The 15,521-nt window shown below is 44.9% G+C and overlaps 4 protein-coding genes and 1 non-coding gene across 6 annotated transcripts in view; 1 reads left to right on the top strand and 4 right to left on the bottom strand.

The window, feature by feature from the left end:
- The window catches only part of LOC144697870 (uncharacterized), a 139,273-nt gene that overhangs the window by 15,829 nt on the left and 107,923 nt on the right, over positions 1–15,521 (top strand). Inside the window, exon 2 of the mRNA XM_078569840.1 lies at positions 7,284–7,584. Within this exon, the coding sequence (XP_078425966.1) occupies positions 7,284–7,584 (301 nt within the window). The remainder of the gene's footprint in view (positions 1–7,283; positions 7,585–15,521) is intronic.
- LOC144697286 (uncharacterized) overlaps positions 1–15,521 on the bottom strand; it is a 229,749-nt gene that overhangs the window by 156,770 nt on the left and 57,458 nt on the right. The window lies entirely within an intron of this gene.
- Positions 1,835–1,907, bottom strand: trnav-aac (transfer RNA valine (anticodon AAC)). The gene has a single exon. It is a non-coding gene; the product is annotated as a tRNA-Val (tRNA).
- Positions 5,014–8,856, bottom strand: LOC144697108 (uncharacterized). Its single transcript, XM_078568931.1, has 2 exons — positions 7,567–8,856; positions 5,014–7,412 (listed from the first exon to the last, which is right to left on the bottom strand). The coding sequence occupies exon 2, from the start codon at positions 6,997–6,999 to the stop codon at positions 6,130–6,132; it is 870 nt and encodes a 289-aa protein (XP_078425057.1). The 5' UTR covers positions 7,000–7,412; positions 7,567–8,856; the 3' UTR covers positions 5,014–6,129.
- LOC144697196 (uncharacterized) lies at positions 11,858–15,141 on the bottom strand. Of its 2 annotated transcripts, XM_078569076.1 has the most exons (3): positions 14,949–15,141; positions 14,188–14,315; positions 11,858–13,063 (listed from the first exon to the last, which is right to left on the bottom strand). In XM_078569076.1, the coding sequence occupies exon 3, from the start codon at positions 12,952–12,954 to the stop codon at positions 12,268–12,270; it is 687 nt and encodes a 228-aa protein (XP_078425202.1). In that variant the 5' UTR covers positions 12,955–13,063; positions 14,188–14,315; positions 14,949–15,141; the 3' UTR covers positions 11,858–12,267. The 2 variants fall into 2 exon arrangements, with proteins under 2 accessions (XP_078425202.1, XP_078425203.1); XM_078569077.1 differs by lacking the exon at positions 14,188–14,315.

Genomic DNA, 15,521 nt, shown 5'->3' with positions numbered 1-15,521 from the left:
TTGTGAGCACAGGGTAGGAATGGAAACCGCGGCTGGACTGGGAACTGAATCAACTTCTGGGGTAGGCCCCAGGCCCCGTGTTTACCCCGCGGTGACAGGCCCGGTGGGGGGGGGAGGGAGCGATGGAGCCGGCGGCTGGACGGGGAGGATTTGGAAACACTTTGTGGATCCGCAAACCCTGAGGAATAATTGTCAGCTCCTGGTTTGCAGCTGCGGGGCTTCTCCCTCCCGGGAACAGGCCCAGGTTAACGGCCGCCATCCTGGGTCAGCGAGTGGAGGATGGTTCACATCAGAGGATGGGGGAGGGGGGACAATAAATAAGAGGTTACACTTTGGGCTCAAATCAATGAGGATCTGATCTGTGTTTGGGAAACTGTTAACAAATGGCCCCCTGTAAAACATGATTTCCAGTTGTAGAATTTATTAAAAGGATACAGAGAATTATCCAACACTTTATTTAGATTTCAGCCCAGGGAGGAGGGAGAGTGTGTGGGACGGGGATTTGCAGCTTTGGGGAACAAGGGAGGAAATATGTTCCATAGGAACTAAAATTAACTTCCTAATTTCTCTTAATTCATCAGGAGCTGAATATCACCGGCCTTTGAATGTGGAAGGAGAAATATTTGCCTGTAGTAAAAAAAATCACTCATCTATATGACTGGAAAAGCACTGAGACACACTCACACCGGTGAGAGTGTTCCAGTGCACTGACTGTGCAAAGAGCTTTACCTAGTTACACAACCTGAAAAAAAAATTACAGCATTTACAGTGGGACGTTGTGAATTCCACGTACACATGTTTTCTGTGTATGTGTGTGTGTGTGTGGACAAGCATTCAACTGATCATCCAATCTGGGGAGACACAAGGGCACCCGCACCACGGAGAAACCGTAGAAATGTAGGGACTGTGGAACTGGATTCATTTCTCCATCCCAGCTGGAAATTCATTGGCGTATTCACACTGGGGAGAGGCCATTCACCTGCACTGATTGTGGGAAGGGTTTCACGCAGTTATCAAATCTTCTGAACACCAGCGTGTTCACAGTGGCATGAGGCCGTTCAGCTGTTCTGTGTGAGGGAAGGGACTCATGAGTTCATCTAACCTGGGGACCCACCAGCGAGTTCACACTGGGGAGAGGCCGTTCACCTGCTCTGTGTGTGGGAAAGGCTTCACTCAGTCATCTGCTCTGCTGACACATCAACTTGTTCACAGTGATCAGAGATTGTTTAAATGCTCTGACTGTGAGAAGAGTTTCAAAGGACCAATAAACTTGCTGAAACACCAGCGAGTTCACACTGGGGAGAGGCCGTTCACCTGCTGTGTGTGTGGGAAGAGATTCACTCGGTCGCATAACCTGCACAGACACCAGCAAGTTCACACTGGGGAGAGGCCTTTCAACTGCCCCGTCTGTGGGAAGGGATTCACTTTTTCATCTAACTTGAAGAGACACCAGAAGTTTCACATATGACAACAGGGGTTGGATTCTGCTGTTAGTGCTGCTGTGAATCACATCCAGGTTTGAACTATGTTAATTCTGATAGCTGGGGTTGGATTTTCACTTTCTGATGGGGGTGGGAACCGGGACTGGTGTGATTTGAAAATTACTTTCCCGGTCGGTGGCACTGGATCCGCTGCCTCTGAGACAGTTTGTGATTTTCAAAGCGCCGATGGAGGGGAGGAAACAGGAAACTCTTTCGAGTTATCAACAGTCACAGATTGCAACTCTTTCGAGTACAATCACAGTTCTTGGTTTCCGGGAGTGGGACATGAACCCACAACCCTCTGATTCAAAGGCGAGGGTGCTATGAACTGAGCCACAGCTGACACCTCATAATGTTTCTGCCCGGTTTCGAACCGGGGACTTTTCGCGTGTTAGGCGAACGTGATAACCACTACACTACAGAAACTGTCATAGGAAACAGGAAACCCACTCACCAATTAACAGCCCCTTAATCTCATTAAAGAACTTGTTAAGGAGCCTGTCTGGAACAGACTGGGATTTTCAGTCTTTTTTCTGGATTTAAATTGATTTATGGGGTACAGGTTGTTTGTAATAAATTCCCAATTGTGAATGAAATCATCAGGTTCTGTAGGACTTAACCATCTGGCAGGAATGAACACTTTAAATGGTCATTTCAAAAAGATTTATTAACCATTAAAAGGTGGAAAGGTAACAAGTTAGAAAGATAAAAATCAAAGTTTCAGTTAACAGTAAGAGGAGAATGTATAACTTTAAAAATTAAACAGACTTCTCACAACATTCCTCGGTCGATCAGGCCGAAGATGTGAAGTGAGGATAACCCTCTGTTATTCGATACACAGATAACATGCTAACAAAATGGCTTCTCGCAACCTTCATTTTTATGATTTGTCAATAACGTGACAAGAGTTAACTCCATTGGTTTTAGCTAATTTACCATATTGTCTTAAACTTAGGACAGTGCCTTCCTTTAAGCTATGTCTCTCATCTTGATGACTTTACAGGAGCCCATTCATTAAGATAGACTCAACAATCAAGGACAGTGTGTGTTCCTGATAGGGAGCGAGTCCAGGGCTTATCACATTTCTTTCCCAGCTGTTACAGCACTTTAATTCTCTCATAAGAAATGCTAATGGACAAACACAGAAATAACATAAAGCAACTTCCAATTAACTACCAATCGTCTGTTGCTCATCAGTGACTGCTTCGTAATATTGCTTTGGGTTAGTTTGTTGTAAAAGGTATACATCAAAATGGTTTCTCATCTCAGTGTTAGCAGAAAATTGTGTTTTGAGCTTGTTAGCTTATTACAATGAATATGACATGAAATGAACCTGAAAATGGTTGGACTACACTAAAATCTAGTACCCAGGCTTACTTACAGGATGATGCCAGACAGTCTGGTGCATGTTAATGCACAGCTGTTAGAGTTATCGTGCGTCAAAAGGAAGTTAATTTTCATTTTCTTTTTGTAAAATTTGAGGGGTAGACTTGTTCTGGTTCGAGCGCTGTACCTCGACTTGATGTCCGTGTGCACTTGTGTTGTCTTTATTGTGCTGGTCATTTCATGAGCTGCCAGCTCCCCTTGGAAAAGCAGCAGCAAACCCCAAAATGGCTGTCTTCTGCCTTTGCTGCTGGCATCAGACAGGAAACTCCCTCCCCCCGGAGGAACTTGGGTGTCTTAGCTTGGATGCTGAGCTCACCCCCTGCCAAAACAGCTCATTTACACTTAAAAATAGTGTCGCAAGAGCAATGCAGTTCAGGTGCAGTGTCCAGACCCGGAATTCACCCCGTGTCAGGTTCTCAACCCTCTTTGAAAATCCAGCTCTTGGAGTTTATTCCTCCTGATGTTAATAATCCCTATAACAGGGCTGGTGTTTAATATTCTGGTTAAATGTCAAATCAGCTTGGTGTCAAACACACAGTGTTTGGAGTATTTATTTTCTCCAGGATAAGAGGAGACAAATTGAAATCCTGTTCTCAACTGTTCCATTTCTGAGCCTTTTCTCCTCTGTTAAAGAAAGATTTGTATTTCTGCAGAGCCTTTCAGGATGTCCCAAAGCATTTTACAGCTAATGAAATTCCTTTGAAGTGTTGTCAATGTTGTAATGCAGGCAATACAGTAGCTAATTTATCCCATAGATAACAAATTAATAATACCCAGATAATCTGTTTCAGTGATGTTGATTGAGGGATACATATTGACCAAGACTCCTGGGAGAAACCCCCGGCTCTTTGAAGTAGTGTCAATGGATCTCTTACACCTGTCCATTCTGTCTCAGTGCCATCTCTGACGGTCTGTCTCTAACAGTGCAGCGCTCCCTCAGTACTGCAGTGGAATGTCAGCCTGAATTTTGTGCTCATCTTTCTGGATGTGGATTTGAACCCACAACCTCCTGACCCAGACATGAAAATGCAACCACTGAGCCACAACTAACACCTCATCATCACCCTGGATTATTTCAGGACCTAGACCTTTGGTTACTCTCATGGACAAGTCCCAGCTCCCCATACCTTCCAGAGTGTCTCTCCAAGCCTTGGTAGCAAACATCATCTCACTTTTCTGAAAAGGAGGAAGAGAGAAAATGGGGAACTAGAGATCAGTCAGTCTAACATCAGTAATTGGCAAAATGTAGGAATCTATCTTGAGGGATGTGATAACAGGGCATTTAGAAAATTATTAACTGATTGAGCAGAGCCAATATGGATTTATGAAAGGGAGATCATGTTTGACAAATCTGTTCAGAGCTTTTTGAAAACGTAATAAGTAAGGAGGATAATGAGAGTATCAGTAGATATTGTGTATTTGGATTTTCAAAAAGCATTTGCTAAGGAGCCACACAAGAGGTCATTACACAAAATTCGGTCTGGTGTTTGGGGATATCTCAGCATGGACTGAGGATTGGTTAATGGTCAGAAAACAGAGTAGGAATAAACGGGACATTTTCAGGTTGGCAGGCTGTGATTAGCAGGTACCACAAGGATCTGTAGTTGTGTCTCAGCTATTTACAGTCGATGTCAATGACTTAGATGAGGGGACTGAGTGTAATGTATCCAGGTTTTCTGATGATACAATGTTGGGTGGGAAAGTAAGTGCTGAGGAGGACACAAAGAGGCTGCAGAGGGATATAGACAGGTTGGGTAGGAACATGGCAGATGGAATACAACATGGTGAAGTGTGAAGTTATCCACTTTGGTAGGAAAAATAAAAGAAAGAATATTTTTCGAATGTTGAGAGACTGGGAAATATTTGCATTCAGAGGGACCTGGCTGTTCTTGTACATGAATCACAGAACGTTAACACACAGGTACAGCAAGCAAATGGTCTGTTAGATTTTATTGCAAAGGGATTGGAGTATAAGAGTAAAGATTACTACAATTATACAGAGCATTGGTGAGGCATCACCTGGAGTACTGTGTGCAGTTTAAGTCTCCTTACCTAAGGAAGGACACACTTGCCCTAGAGGGAGTGAAACCAATATTCACCAGACTGTTTCCTGGGGTGAGGAGATTGTCCCATGAGGAGAGATCGAGCAGACTAGGCCTATATTGAATGGAGTTTGGAAGACTGAGAGATGATCTAACTGAAACATTCTTAAATAGCCTGACAGGGTAGATGCTGAGAAAATGTTTCCCGTCTGGAGAACCTAGAACACGGGGAATCAGTCTCAGAATAAGCGGTCGACCATTTAGGACTGAGATGAGGAGGAATTTCTTCACTTAGTTGTGAATCATTGGAACTTTCTACCCCAGGGATCTGTGGCTCTCAGTTATATTTAAAACAGAGGTCGACAGAGTTTTGGGTACAAGGGGATTTAAGGTTTATGGGGAGTGTGGATCTGAGGTAGAAGATCAACCATGATCGTATCGAATAGCAGAGCAGACTTTATGGGCCGAATGGCCTCTTCCTGCTCCTATTTGTTATGTCCGTTAAGCCTTGGTCTGGTTCCCCTCAAGCTGCTGAGTGGGTAAATTAAATCTTTCTTCACAAATCACCCGGATACCAGACTACAAGTCAGGCCATGAACATTGTTTATTGTTTGAAAATCACAGTGAAATATGGGCACACAGACCCTTTCTAGACGTGTCTAAATGTAATAAGAGTTACCCAGCAGTTCAGCACTAATGGGGAGAGCTACTTCACAAAACAAGGAACAAACATTCCACAGGATATTCAGTGATTCACTGCAAATCAGCACGAATGGATGCTGAGTATTAATTACAGCAGGGAGCAGAGTCTGAGGTTATCAATTGGTGAGCTTATTTTCAGAGTAATTCCTTCAATATCTGACAAGTTAACAGCTTTGAACAGCCTGTCTCTCAAATAGCTCTATCCCACTTGTGATTACAAACATTCGGAACTTACCGAGCCTCATCCTCGAGTTACAGAACAGACTTTCTCCTGTCAATAAAGAGCTGCAGGACTGCACTATGATCTGTTTATTGTTCATCTTTAGTTCAAGGCAGTTTCTGAGTGATTTACATTGAAAACGAGGTTTGCAGACATGATGGTCTATTCACACATGATTCACACGCCAAGTCTAAACTGGGCAACTGACATTAAGATCAACCCCAACTGTCTGAATGAATATCATTCAGTCCAGGATATGATGAACAGAAGCAACAATAGCAGAATCCACCCCCTGTCATCACTTGTGAACTCGCTGGTGTGTCTGCAGGTGGAATAAGCGAGTGAATTCCTTCCCACACTTGGAGCAGGAGAACGGTCTCTCCCCAGTGTGAATTCGCTGGTGTGTCAGCAGGTTGGATGACTGAGTGAATTTCTTCCCACACTCTGAACAGGTGAACGGCCTCTCCCCAGTGTGAGTGCGCTGGTGTGCAGTGAGATGAGATGGTTGCCTGAACCCAGTCCCACAGTGAGAGCACCTGAACGGTCTCTCATCAGTGTGAATACGTTGATGGTATTGCAGATCCATGGAACTTTTGAAGCACTTCCCACAGTCTGGACATTTAAAAGGTCTCTCATCAGTGTGAATGCGTTGGTGTGTCAGCAGGTGGGGTGATGTACTGAACCTCTTCCCACACTGTGAGCAGCTGAATAGTGCATACCCGGTGTGAATGCGCTGGTGCTGCCTCAGTGTGTATGGGTTTTTAAAGCTCTTTTCACAGTTGGGGCATTGAAACTCTCTCTTGTTGGTGTGAACTTGCTGGTGTTTCAGCAGGTAGGATGAGCGAGTAAATCCGTTTCCACACACGGAGCAGGTGAACGGTCTCTCCCCTGTGTGAAGTCGCTGGTGTGTCTGAAGACCGATTAACTGAGTGAATTCCTTCCCGCATGCAGAGCAGATGAACGGCCTCTCCCCAGTGTGAAGTCGCTGGTGTGTCTGAAGGCAGGTCAACTGAGTGAATCCCTTCCCACACACGGAGCAGATGAATGGCCTTTCCCCGGTGTGACTGCGTCGATGAGTTTCCAGATCAGATGGGGACCTGAATCTCTTCCCACAGTCCCCACATTTCCAGGGTTTCTCCCTGGTGTGAGCGGTTCTTTTTGCTTCCATTTTCTAAGGATGGTGATATTCAGGTCCTGATGAATCAAGCGACTCTGGCAAAGTTTGATGTGATTTTGATTCCCGACTGCAAATCCTTCTAATACTCTGTAAACTGAGCTCAAAATAGAAACAAAGAACTGTGAAAGAGAACCGACAAAAACACAAAGGCAGGTTGTGAAATTGAGCTGAATGAATCTGGTAATTTGTGGGGCAGGCACGAGGAAAAAGTTACCATGCAAAATGCTGGATTGTCATAAAAACCCAACTGGTTCACTAATGTAATTCACCAAAAGGAAGCTGCCACCCGATCTGGGCCTACACAAGACTATGGCTTCTATGGGAGGAGAGAGAGTGAGAGGTGGAGGAGGGGAAAAGGAGATGGATTTCATAGATCTGCAATTCAACCAGAATTTTGATAGAATCTCCCAAACCCCTGACCCCCACCACCTGGAAAGACAAGAGCAGTTTGTGCATGGGGAAAACCATCAGCTCCAAGACACACAGCAGCGAGTTCACACTGGGGAGAGGCCGGACACCTGCTCCACATGTGAGAAGGGATTTAATCCATCATCCAACCGGCTGACACACCAGCGAGTTCAGCAGTGACTCCAGGGGTTGGATTCTGCTGTTAATCACATCCAGGACTGAACCATGTTCATTCTGATAGTTTGGGTTTGTTTCTGCTGATGTTAATAATCTTTGTAACTGGACTGGAGATTTAATATTCGGGAAATCGGCTTATTTTACTTTGTAACCCTTACCCTTCAAATGAAGTATCTTTCTTCGGCCTATAAAAAACAGTGATTTGCTTGTAATTTTTTTCAGTTTAGTTACTGTATTCAGTGCTGACCATGTGGCCTGCTCTGCATTGGGAAGATCAAACACAGATTGGGTGATCACTTTGTGGAACAACCTCTGTTCAGTCTGTGAGCTTGACCCTGAGCTTCTGGTCACTTGTCATTTTAATTCTCTGCCCCACTCCCACTCTGACCTCTCTGTCCTTGGCCTCCTGAACTGTTCCAATGAAGCTCAATGGGAGCTCAAGGAACAGCAGCTCATCTTTCGATTCGGCACTTTACAACCTTCCAGAACTCAACATCGAGTTCAGCAGTTTCTGCATCAGCAGAGAGTTGTCAGGATCGGTAACTCTCTACCTCAAAAGGTGGTGGAACCTGATTCTATAAGGAACTTTTAACAGGGAGTTGACAGGTATTTGATTAAGAAGAACTTAATGATTACAAACAGAAAGTGGGTGTGAGGGACGAAACATGACTGCTCTTTCAAATAGACAGCACAAGCACAAAGGGTTGAATGGCCTCTTTCTGTGCTGTAAGTTTCTTTGATTCTAGGATTTGGTCATTTATCCCCTTGAGTCTGTTCCACCATGCAATGAAATCATGGCTGATCTGTAATCTAACTCTATACGCCTGCCTTTGCCCCATATCCATTCATAGCTTTAGTTAACAAAGATCGTTGAATGTCAGATTTAACACTAACATTGATCTCGCATCAACTGCTGTTTGTGGAACAGAGTTCCTAACTTCTACCTCCCTTTGTGTGTATAAGTGTTTGCTAACTTCACTCCTGAAAGGTCTGGCTCTCATGTTTACACTATGCCCCCAGTCCCAGATTCCCCAACCAGTGGAAATCATGTCTCTTTATCTATCCAATCAGTTCCAATTAATATCTTGAAAACTTTGATCAAATCACCCCTTATTCTTAATTCCAGGAAATACAACACACGCTTGTGTCATCTCTCCTAACAACTTAACTCTTGGAGTCCAGGTATCATTCAGGTAAATCTGTGCTGCACTCTCTCCAAGGGCAATATATCCTTCCCAGAACTGAACACATTTTTCCAGGTGTTGTCTGACCAGGGCTTGTGTATCTAGGTGCTTTTCCAGTCATCGTGATAACTGAAATTAAATCATCAGGAGAGATGACTGAAACTCAGATTGTTTCCTGGAATTTAGTAAATTAAAGGGTGATTTAATACAAGATTGAGAGAAATTATTTCTGCTGACTGGGGAGTCTAGGTCATGGGAAATAGTCTAAAAATAGTAACCAGGACTTCCAGAGTGAAATGATGTAACAATTGTTGACACAAAGGCTGGGAAAAGTTTGGAATTCTCTCCCACAAATGACAATTCCCTCATCAATATCGCCAGCCATTCACCTCCCCCCACCTCCTTTCCCTCCCAAGATGGTGACAGGCAATTGCCCGTCGTAAGACAGGCCAGTCATCAGGGTCTCCAGTTCTGCACTCATTTGTTTTTTTAATTCTATGTTAGGATGTGGGCGTTGCCCATCCCTCATTGCCCTTGAATTGTGTGGCTTCTCAGAAGGAAAAAAAACAGTAAAACCTGGGAAATAAGAATACTGGTCGGAAATAGCCTTGTATAACTTAGAATGGAACAGCAGTTAAAAACTGGGAATTAAGAGTATTAGCACAAACTGCTTTTTTTTCCTTCTGGGCTTGACTGTTTCAGAATGAACCACATCACTGTGGGTCTGGAGTCATATGTAGACCAGACTTGGTAAGGACGGCAGGTTTCCTTCCCTAAAGGGACATTAGTGAATCAGTTGGTGTTCACCACAATCGATGATAGTTTTATGGTCACTATGACTGATTTAGTCACTGAATTTAAAGTCCACCATCTACCATTCGAACCCATATCCTCAGACCAGGATCACTGGATTTCTAGCCCAGTGGCATTACCACTAGGCCACTGTCTCCCCTCTGAGCTCGCGCGCGGTTTCCAGGCTCCCCCCGGTTCACCATCTCCAGCCGCCCTCTGAGCTTGCGCGCGGTTTCCAGGCTCCCCCCGAATCACCATCTCCAGCCGCCCTCTGAGCTCGCGCGCGGTTTCCAGGCTCCCCCCGGTTCATCATCTCCAGCCGCCCTCTGAGCTCGTGCGCGGTTCCCAGGCTCCCCCCGGTGCACAATCTCCGGCCGCCGACTTCATTTCTCACCCTTTGTGATCCGAGCTCGACCGCTCCTCCATCCAGTTTCAGTACTGCGCATGCATCATTCACAGGCTAGCCCCGCCTCTCCATCACTCCGATTGGTTGGAGGACAAATCGCTTCGCTCGGTCCTATAGTCCCGCCCCTCTCTTCCTATTGGTCCGAAGCTGCCGTCAATCAGCCGGGCATTGTGAGCTGTCTGGTGAGAGGTCACTGTTGGGAGAGGGTTGATAAAACAAAAACAAAAATACCTGGAAAAACTCAGCAGGTCTGGCAGCATCTGCGGATAGGAGCATAGTTAACGTTTCGAGTCCGAATGTAAACCCCGGGCGGCGGGGGTGGGGGGAGGGGTTTACAAATCCCGAGTGCGGTCCCAGAGCCGAATATTAAACAATGAACATTCTCCACTCTCACTATCCGCCGCTTCCGGCTTCTCTCCGGGAACAACCTCAAGCAAAGAGACCAGGACCCTCCGAGCATGCGCGACCCACCCGGCCAACCCGCGGCAGATAGAAATAAAAACAAAAAACTACTGCGGATGCTGGAAATCCAAAACAAAAACAGAATTACCTGGAAAAACTCAGCAGGTCTGGCAGCATCGGCAGATAGAGCTGTTTCTGATGTGCACCGGATTGTGAGTAATTCAGACGCCATTAGAGGCTCAATCCCAGGTAATCATTAAAATAATATGAGTCACTGCGGATGTTGGAAATCTGAAATAAAGACAGAGAATGCTGGAAAAACTCAGCAGGCCTGGCAGCATCTGTGGAGAGAGAAACAGAGTTAACGTTTTGAGTCCGTATGACCCTTTTTCGGATCTTTATCTGAATCTGGGGAAGTGAAGATGAGATTCTACTGGCATCAGGTTTGCAAAATAAGAAAGACCAAGAGCCATCTCCTATCCTCCACATTCTTCAATAACGGAGCTGTTGGCCAATCTTGGCAAAGAATCTGTTTCAATAAGTCTAACAGAGCAATACACAGATGTTCAGCTATGCTTTGTATTTAAATGGAAATTATCAATTAGCGGTGAGCTTAGGTTGTGGATCGTCATGTCTTCACTTTTCCCTGTTGATCGAATCCAGAAGAGCTGCTGTAGTTAAATGGACTTGGCCTGCAAGATACAGTCACAGTGAGCGTGATAATGGAACATTTTTATGTCAAAGTTCAGTGACACCTAATCACTTACCCAGAGAGTCAGTATGCAAAAATGTGAATAAAATAGTCATGGTTACTCCAGGTGATTCTCTGGCTATAATTAGATGTAATCAGAATGTAATTTGTGACTTCAGTAAGAGCTGTTTTGATATTGTGACAGGTGCAGAAATCTCATTGAAAGGATTTAAACATGGAGTTCTGGGGAAAATGTGCATGGATTTGAGAGGTGACAAGGACTTTGGAAAGGAAAGGGTGGTTAGGGATGGGGCGGTATTTTGCAAGGACATTGGGGTCAAGGGTTTGTATCATGGAGGAGTGGGTGATGATGACAGATTGAAAGGAATGAAGGGCAGTACCTGAAGAGAGAGAACTGTTAACAATATCAACGAACATGGGGAAGTTGGGTGATCTGTAGTTTGATGGGAATAATGAGGGAGGACGGTTTTATGGAAAAGATAAGCTCTGAGAGGGCATGAGGGAAGATTGGAGAGAATCTAAAGAAAGAAGCAGGTTCAGGGCTGCAGCACGAAGGAGCTTTAGACAGTTTGGCCTGGTGGGATAATGGAAGGGAAGGAAGCAGAGAGGCAGCTGATCAAATTGTCTCAATCTTAGTGTCAAAGAAGCTCCATGAACTCATTGCCCTTGTTGTCGGAGGTGAGGATGGTGGAGACAGGGGAGAGGGAAAGCACTTCAAAAGGAACTAACCTGTGTTAGAGATATTAAAAAGACACGACACACTGTATGTTTAGCACAAGGGTGATTTATTTGACTTTTATCCTGAATATTATATCCTTTAATGGTGTGGAGTTTATTAACATCAGCAGAAACAGACCCCAATGAGCATATTTCAGTCCTGGATGTGATTAACAGAAAATCCAATCACTGTAGTTACTTGCGAACTCACTGGTGACTCAGCAGTATGGATGACCGACTGAATCTCTTCCCAAACCTGGCGCAGGTGAACGACTTTCCATTGTGTGACCTCGCTGGTGCCTGAGCAGGTGGGACGACCGAGTGAATCTCTTCCCACACTCGGAGCAATTAAACGGCCTCTCCCCAGTATGAACCCGCTGGTGATTCAGCAATGTGGATGACTGAGTGAATCCCTTCCCACACTCAGAGCAGATGAATGGCCTGTCCCCAGTGTGAATTCGCTAATGTACAGAAAGGTGAGATGATCCCCTGAATGCAGCCCCACAGTAAAAACACCTGAACGGTCTCTCGTCAGTGTGAATACGTTGATGGGACATCAGTTCCCTGGAGCTTTTATAGCACTTCCCGCAGTCCAAGCATTTAAAAGGTCTCTCATCAGTGTGAACTCTTTCATGCCTCAGCACATGGGATAAGTGAGTGAATCCCTTCCCACACATATAGCAGGTGAAAGGTCTCTCCCCAGTGTGAATTCGCTGATGTACAGTGAGTTGAAATGATCCCCTGAACCCAGTCCCGCAGTGAGAGCACCTGAAAGGTCTCTCATCAGTGTGAACACGTTGATGGGTAATCAGGTCCCCAGAACTTTTATAGCACTTCCCATAGTCTGGATATTGAAAAGGTCTCTCCCCAGTGTGAATGCGCTGGTGTGTTAGCAGGTTGGATGACTGAGTGAATCCCTTCCCACACTCGGAGCAGGTGAATGGCCTCTCCCCGGTGTGAACTCGCTGGTGTGTAATCAGCTGGGATGAGCGAGTGAATCCCTTTCCACATGTAGAGCAGATGAAAGGCCTCTCCTCAGTGTGAGTGCATCGATGAGTTTCCAGTTCAGATGGGTAACTGAATCTCTCCTCACAATCCCCACATTTCCATGGTTTCTCTCCACTGTGAACAGTGCTTTTTCCATCCATGTTCAAAGTTCTATGGTATTCAGGTTACGATAAATTGGGCGACTCCATCAGTTGCTGACGCGATATTTGGTTTGAGTTTCCCGACTGCAAATCCTCCGCTTCTTATACCCTGTGATATTGATTTAAAACAGAAAAAAGGGAGTAAGAAAAATACAAAGGCAGGTTGTGAAATTGAGCTGAATGAATCTGGTCATTTGTGCGGCCGACACTAGGAAAAAGTGACCATGAAAACTGCTGGATTGTCGTAAAAACCCAACTGGTTCACTAATGTCTTTCAGGTAAGGGAACCTGCCTCTCGGACTGGTCCTACACAAGACAATAGCCTCAGTGGAAGAAGACAGGGAGACATTATAGAGGCAGTGGGTGAAGGAGAGGGATTTTATATATCTACAACTCGACCAGAACTTTGACAGAATCTCCCAAACCCTCAACCTCCATCACCTAGAAGGACCAGCGTAGTAGGTATTTGTGAACACCATCACTTCCAAGTTCCCCTCCAAGTCACACACCATCCTGACTTGTCTGACATCCAGTACTGGATGAGAGGAAATTTCCTCCATTTAAGTATTGGGAAGACTGAAGCCTTGTCTTCAGTTCCAGCGGCAAACTCCACTCCTGAGCCAGCGACTCCATCCCTCTCCCTGGCAACTGTCTGAGGCTGAACCAGGCTGTTCACAACCATGGTGAAATATTTAATCCCAAGATGAGCTTCCAAACACATGTACACATCATCACCAAGACCACAGTGCCCAACTCCACCCTAGTCTTCGTTCACCTGCTGCTGAAACCATCATCCGTTCCTTTGTTACATCTAGACTTAACTATCCTAATGCACTCCCGGCCGGCCACCCACATTCAACCTCCCTGTAATCTTGAGATCAATCCCTATCAGTAATCTCCTCTACCCACGCATCTCTCCAAAATATGTGTTCATTGAATTCTATCTCTTGAATATTCCCAACATTAATCACCCCACCATTGGTGGTCTTTCTTTCAGTTGCCTGGGATCCAAGCTCTGGAAATACCTCCTGAAAACCTACCTCTTTAGCCAAGCTTTTGGTCACCTGCCCTAATATCTGCTCATGTGGCTCAGTGTCAGAAGTTGCTTTGTGAAATGTCTTGGAACGTTGTATTGCATTAAAAGTGTGATATAAAAACAACTGATTGTCGTTGATTTGGACATATATCACCATACCTTCATCATCACTGGGTGAATAATCTGTAACTCCTTACTGAACAGCATTGTGGAGGCACCTTCACCACATGGGCTGCAGCGGTTCAAGGCGGTCAGATATCATCTTCTCCACAGGCATCTTGGAATTAGCAATATATGCTAGGGAATTAGCAATATATGCTGGTATCTGTGGAGAGAGAAAGAGTGAACAATTCAGGGTGTGCAGAATGAATTACAAGGAATAAAAATGGTGCAGAATTTGATGGTTCCAGGTATGAGGGATTTTAATTGCAATGTTTGTTTGTGAAACTGTGGGTGTGCTCCTTGGAGTGCAGGAGATTGAGGGGAGATTTGATAGAGATGTACAAGTTTCTAATAGATTTAGATCAGGTAGATAAAGAAAAACTGTTCCCATTCAATTCGTAAAAGGATAAAGGAAACAAGATTTAAGGTTTCAGGCAAGAGATAGAGGGGGATTTTTTTTTTACTCATTCACGGGGTGTGAGCATTGCTGGCTAGGCCAGCATTTACTACCCATCCCTAGTTGCCCTTGAGAAGGTGGTGGTGAGCTGCTTTCTTGAACCGCTGCAGTCCATGTGATGTAGGTACACCCACAGTGCTGTTAGGAAGGGAGTTCCAGGATTTTGACCCAGTGACAGTGAAGGAACGGCCGATATATTTCTAAGTCAGGATGGTGAGTGGCTTGGAGGGGAACTTCCAGGTGGTGGTGTTCCTATGTGTCTGCTGCCCTTGATCTTCTAGATGTGAGGAAAAACGTTTTTACACAATGAGTAGTAATAATCTGAAACTCAGTGCTTACACTCAGAGGCTGATAATATCTCGGTCCTGCTGGATTGAGTGATGCTGTTGTTTCTTGATGTGATGCTTGGTTTTGTGTTTCCTGTTGGCAAATTCTCCCCTTCTAATATCTTGTAAAAGGAGTTTCCAAAAACCATCATTGTCAATCTAGGATAAAAATTGAGAAGAGACAAACATTTGTCTTGGTTTGAGCTAACTATGTACATATGAACATGCAAACTAGGAGCAGGAGTCGGCCATTCAGCCCCTCGAGCCTGCTCACCCATTCAATAAGATCATGGCTGATCTGTTAGGGTTTTGAATTCCACATTCCCATCTACCCCTGATAACTTTTGATTCCCTTACCAAACAAGAGTCTACCTACCCCTGCATTAAAAATATTCGATGGCCCCGCCTCCACGGCCTTCGGAGGCAAAGTCACACAGCCCTCAAAGAAAAATGTCTCCTCTGTCCAAAAGGGAAACCCCTAATTTTAAAACAGTGCTCCTTTGTCCTGGACTCACCCACAAGCGGAAACATCCTTTGCACGTCCACCATGTCAAGACCATTCAGGATATTATATACTTCAATCAAG

The sequence above is a fragment of the Cetorhinus maximus genome, chromosome 23 (assembly GCF_964194155.1).
Source record: "Cetorhinus maximus chromosome 23, sCetMax3.hap1.1, whole genome shotgun sequence".
In the NCBI taxonomy this organism is placed as follows: domain Eukaryota; kingdom Metazoa; phylum Chordata; class Chondrichthyes; order Lamniformes; family Cetorhinidae; genus Cetorhinus; species Cetorhinus maximus.
This window is presented reverse-complemented; position numbering and strand designations above follow the sequence as displayed.

What these genes read in the sequence shown, in the direction of transcription:
- LOC144697108 (XM_078568931.1), bottom strand. Translation starts at nt 6,999, where the DNA reads ATGGAAGCAAAAAGAACCGCTCACACCAGGGAGAAACCCTGGAAATGT.
- LOC144697196 (XM_078569076.1), bottom strand. Translation starts at nt 12,954, where the DNA reads ATGGATGGAAAAAGCACTGTTCACAGTGGAGAGAAACCATGGAAATGT.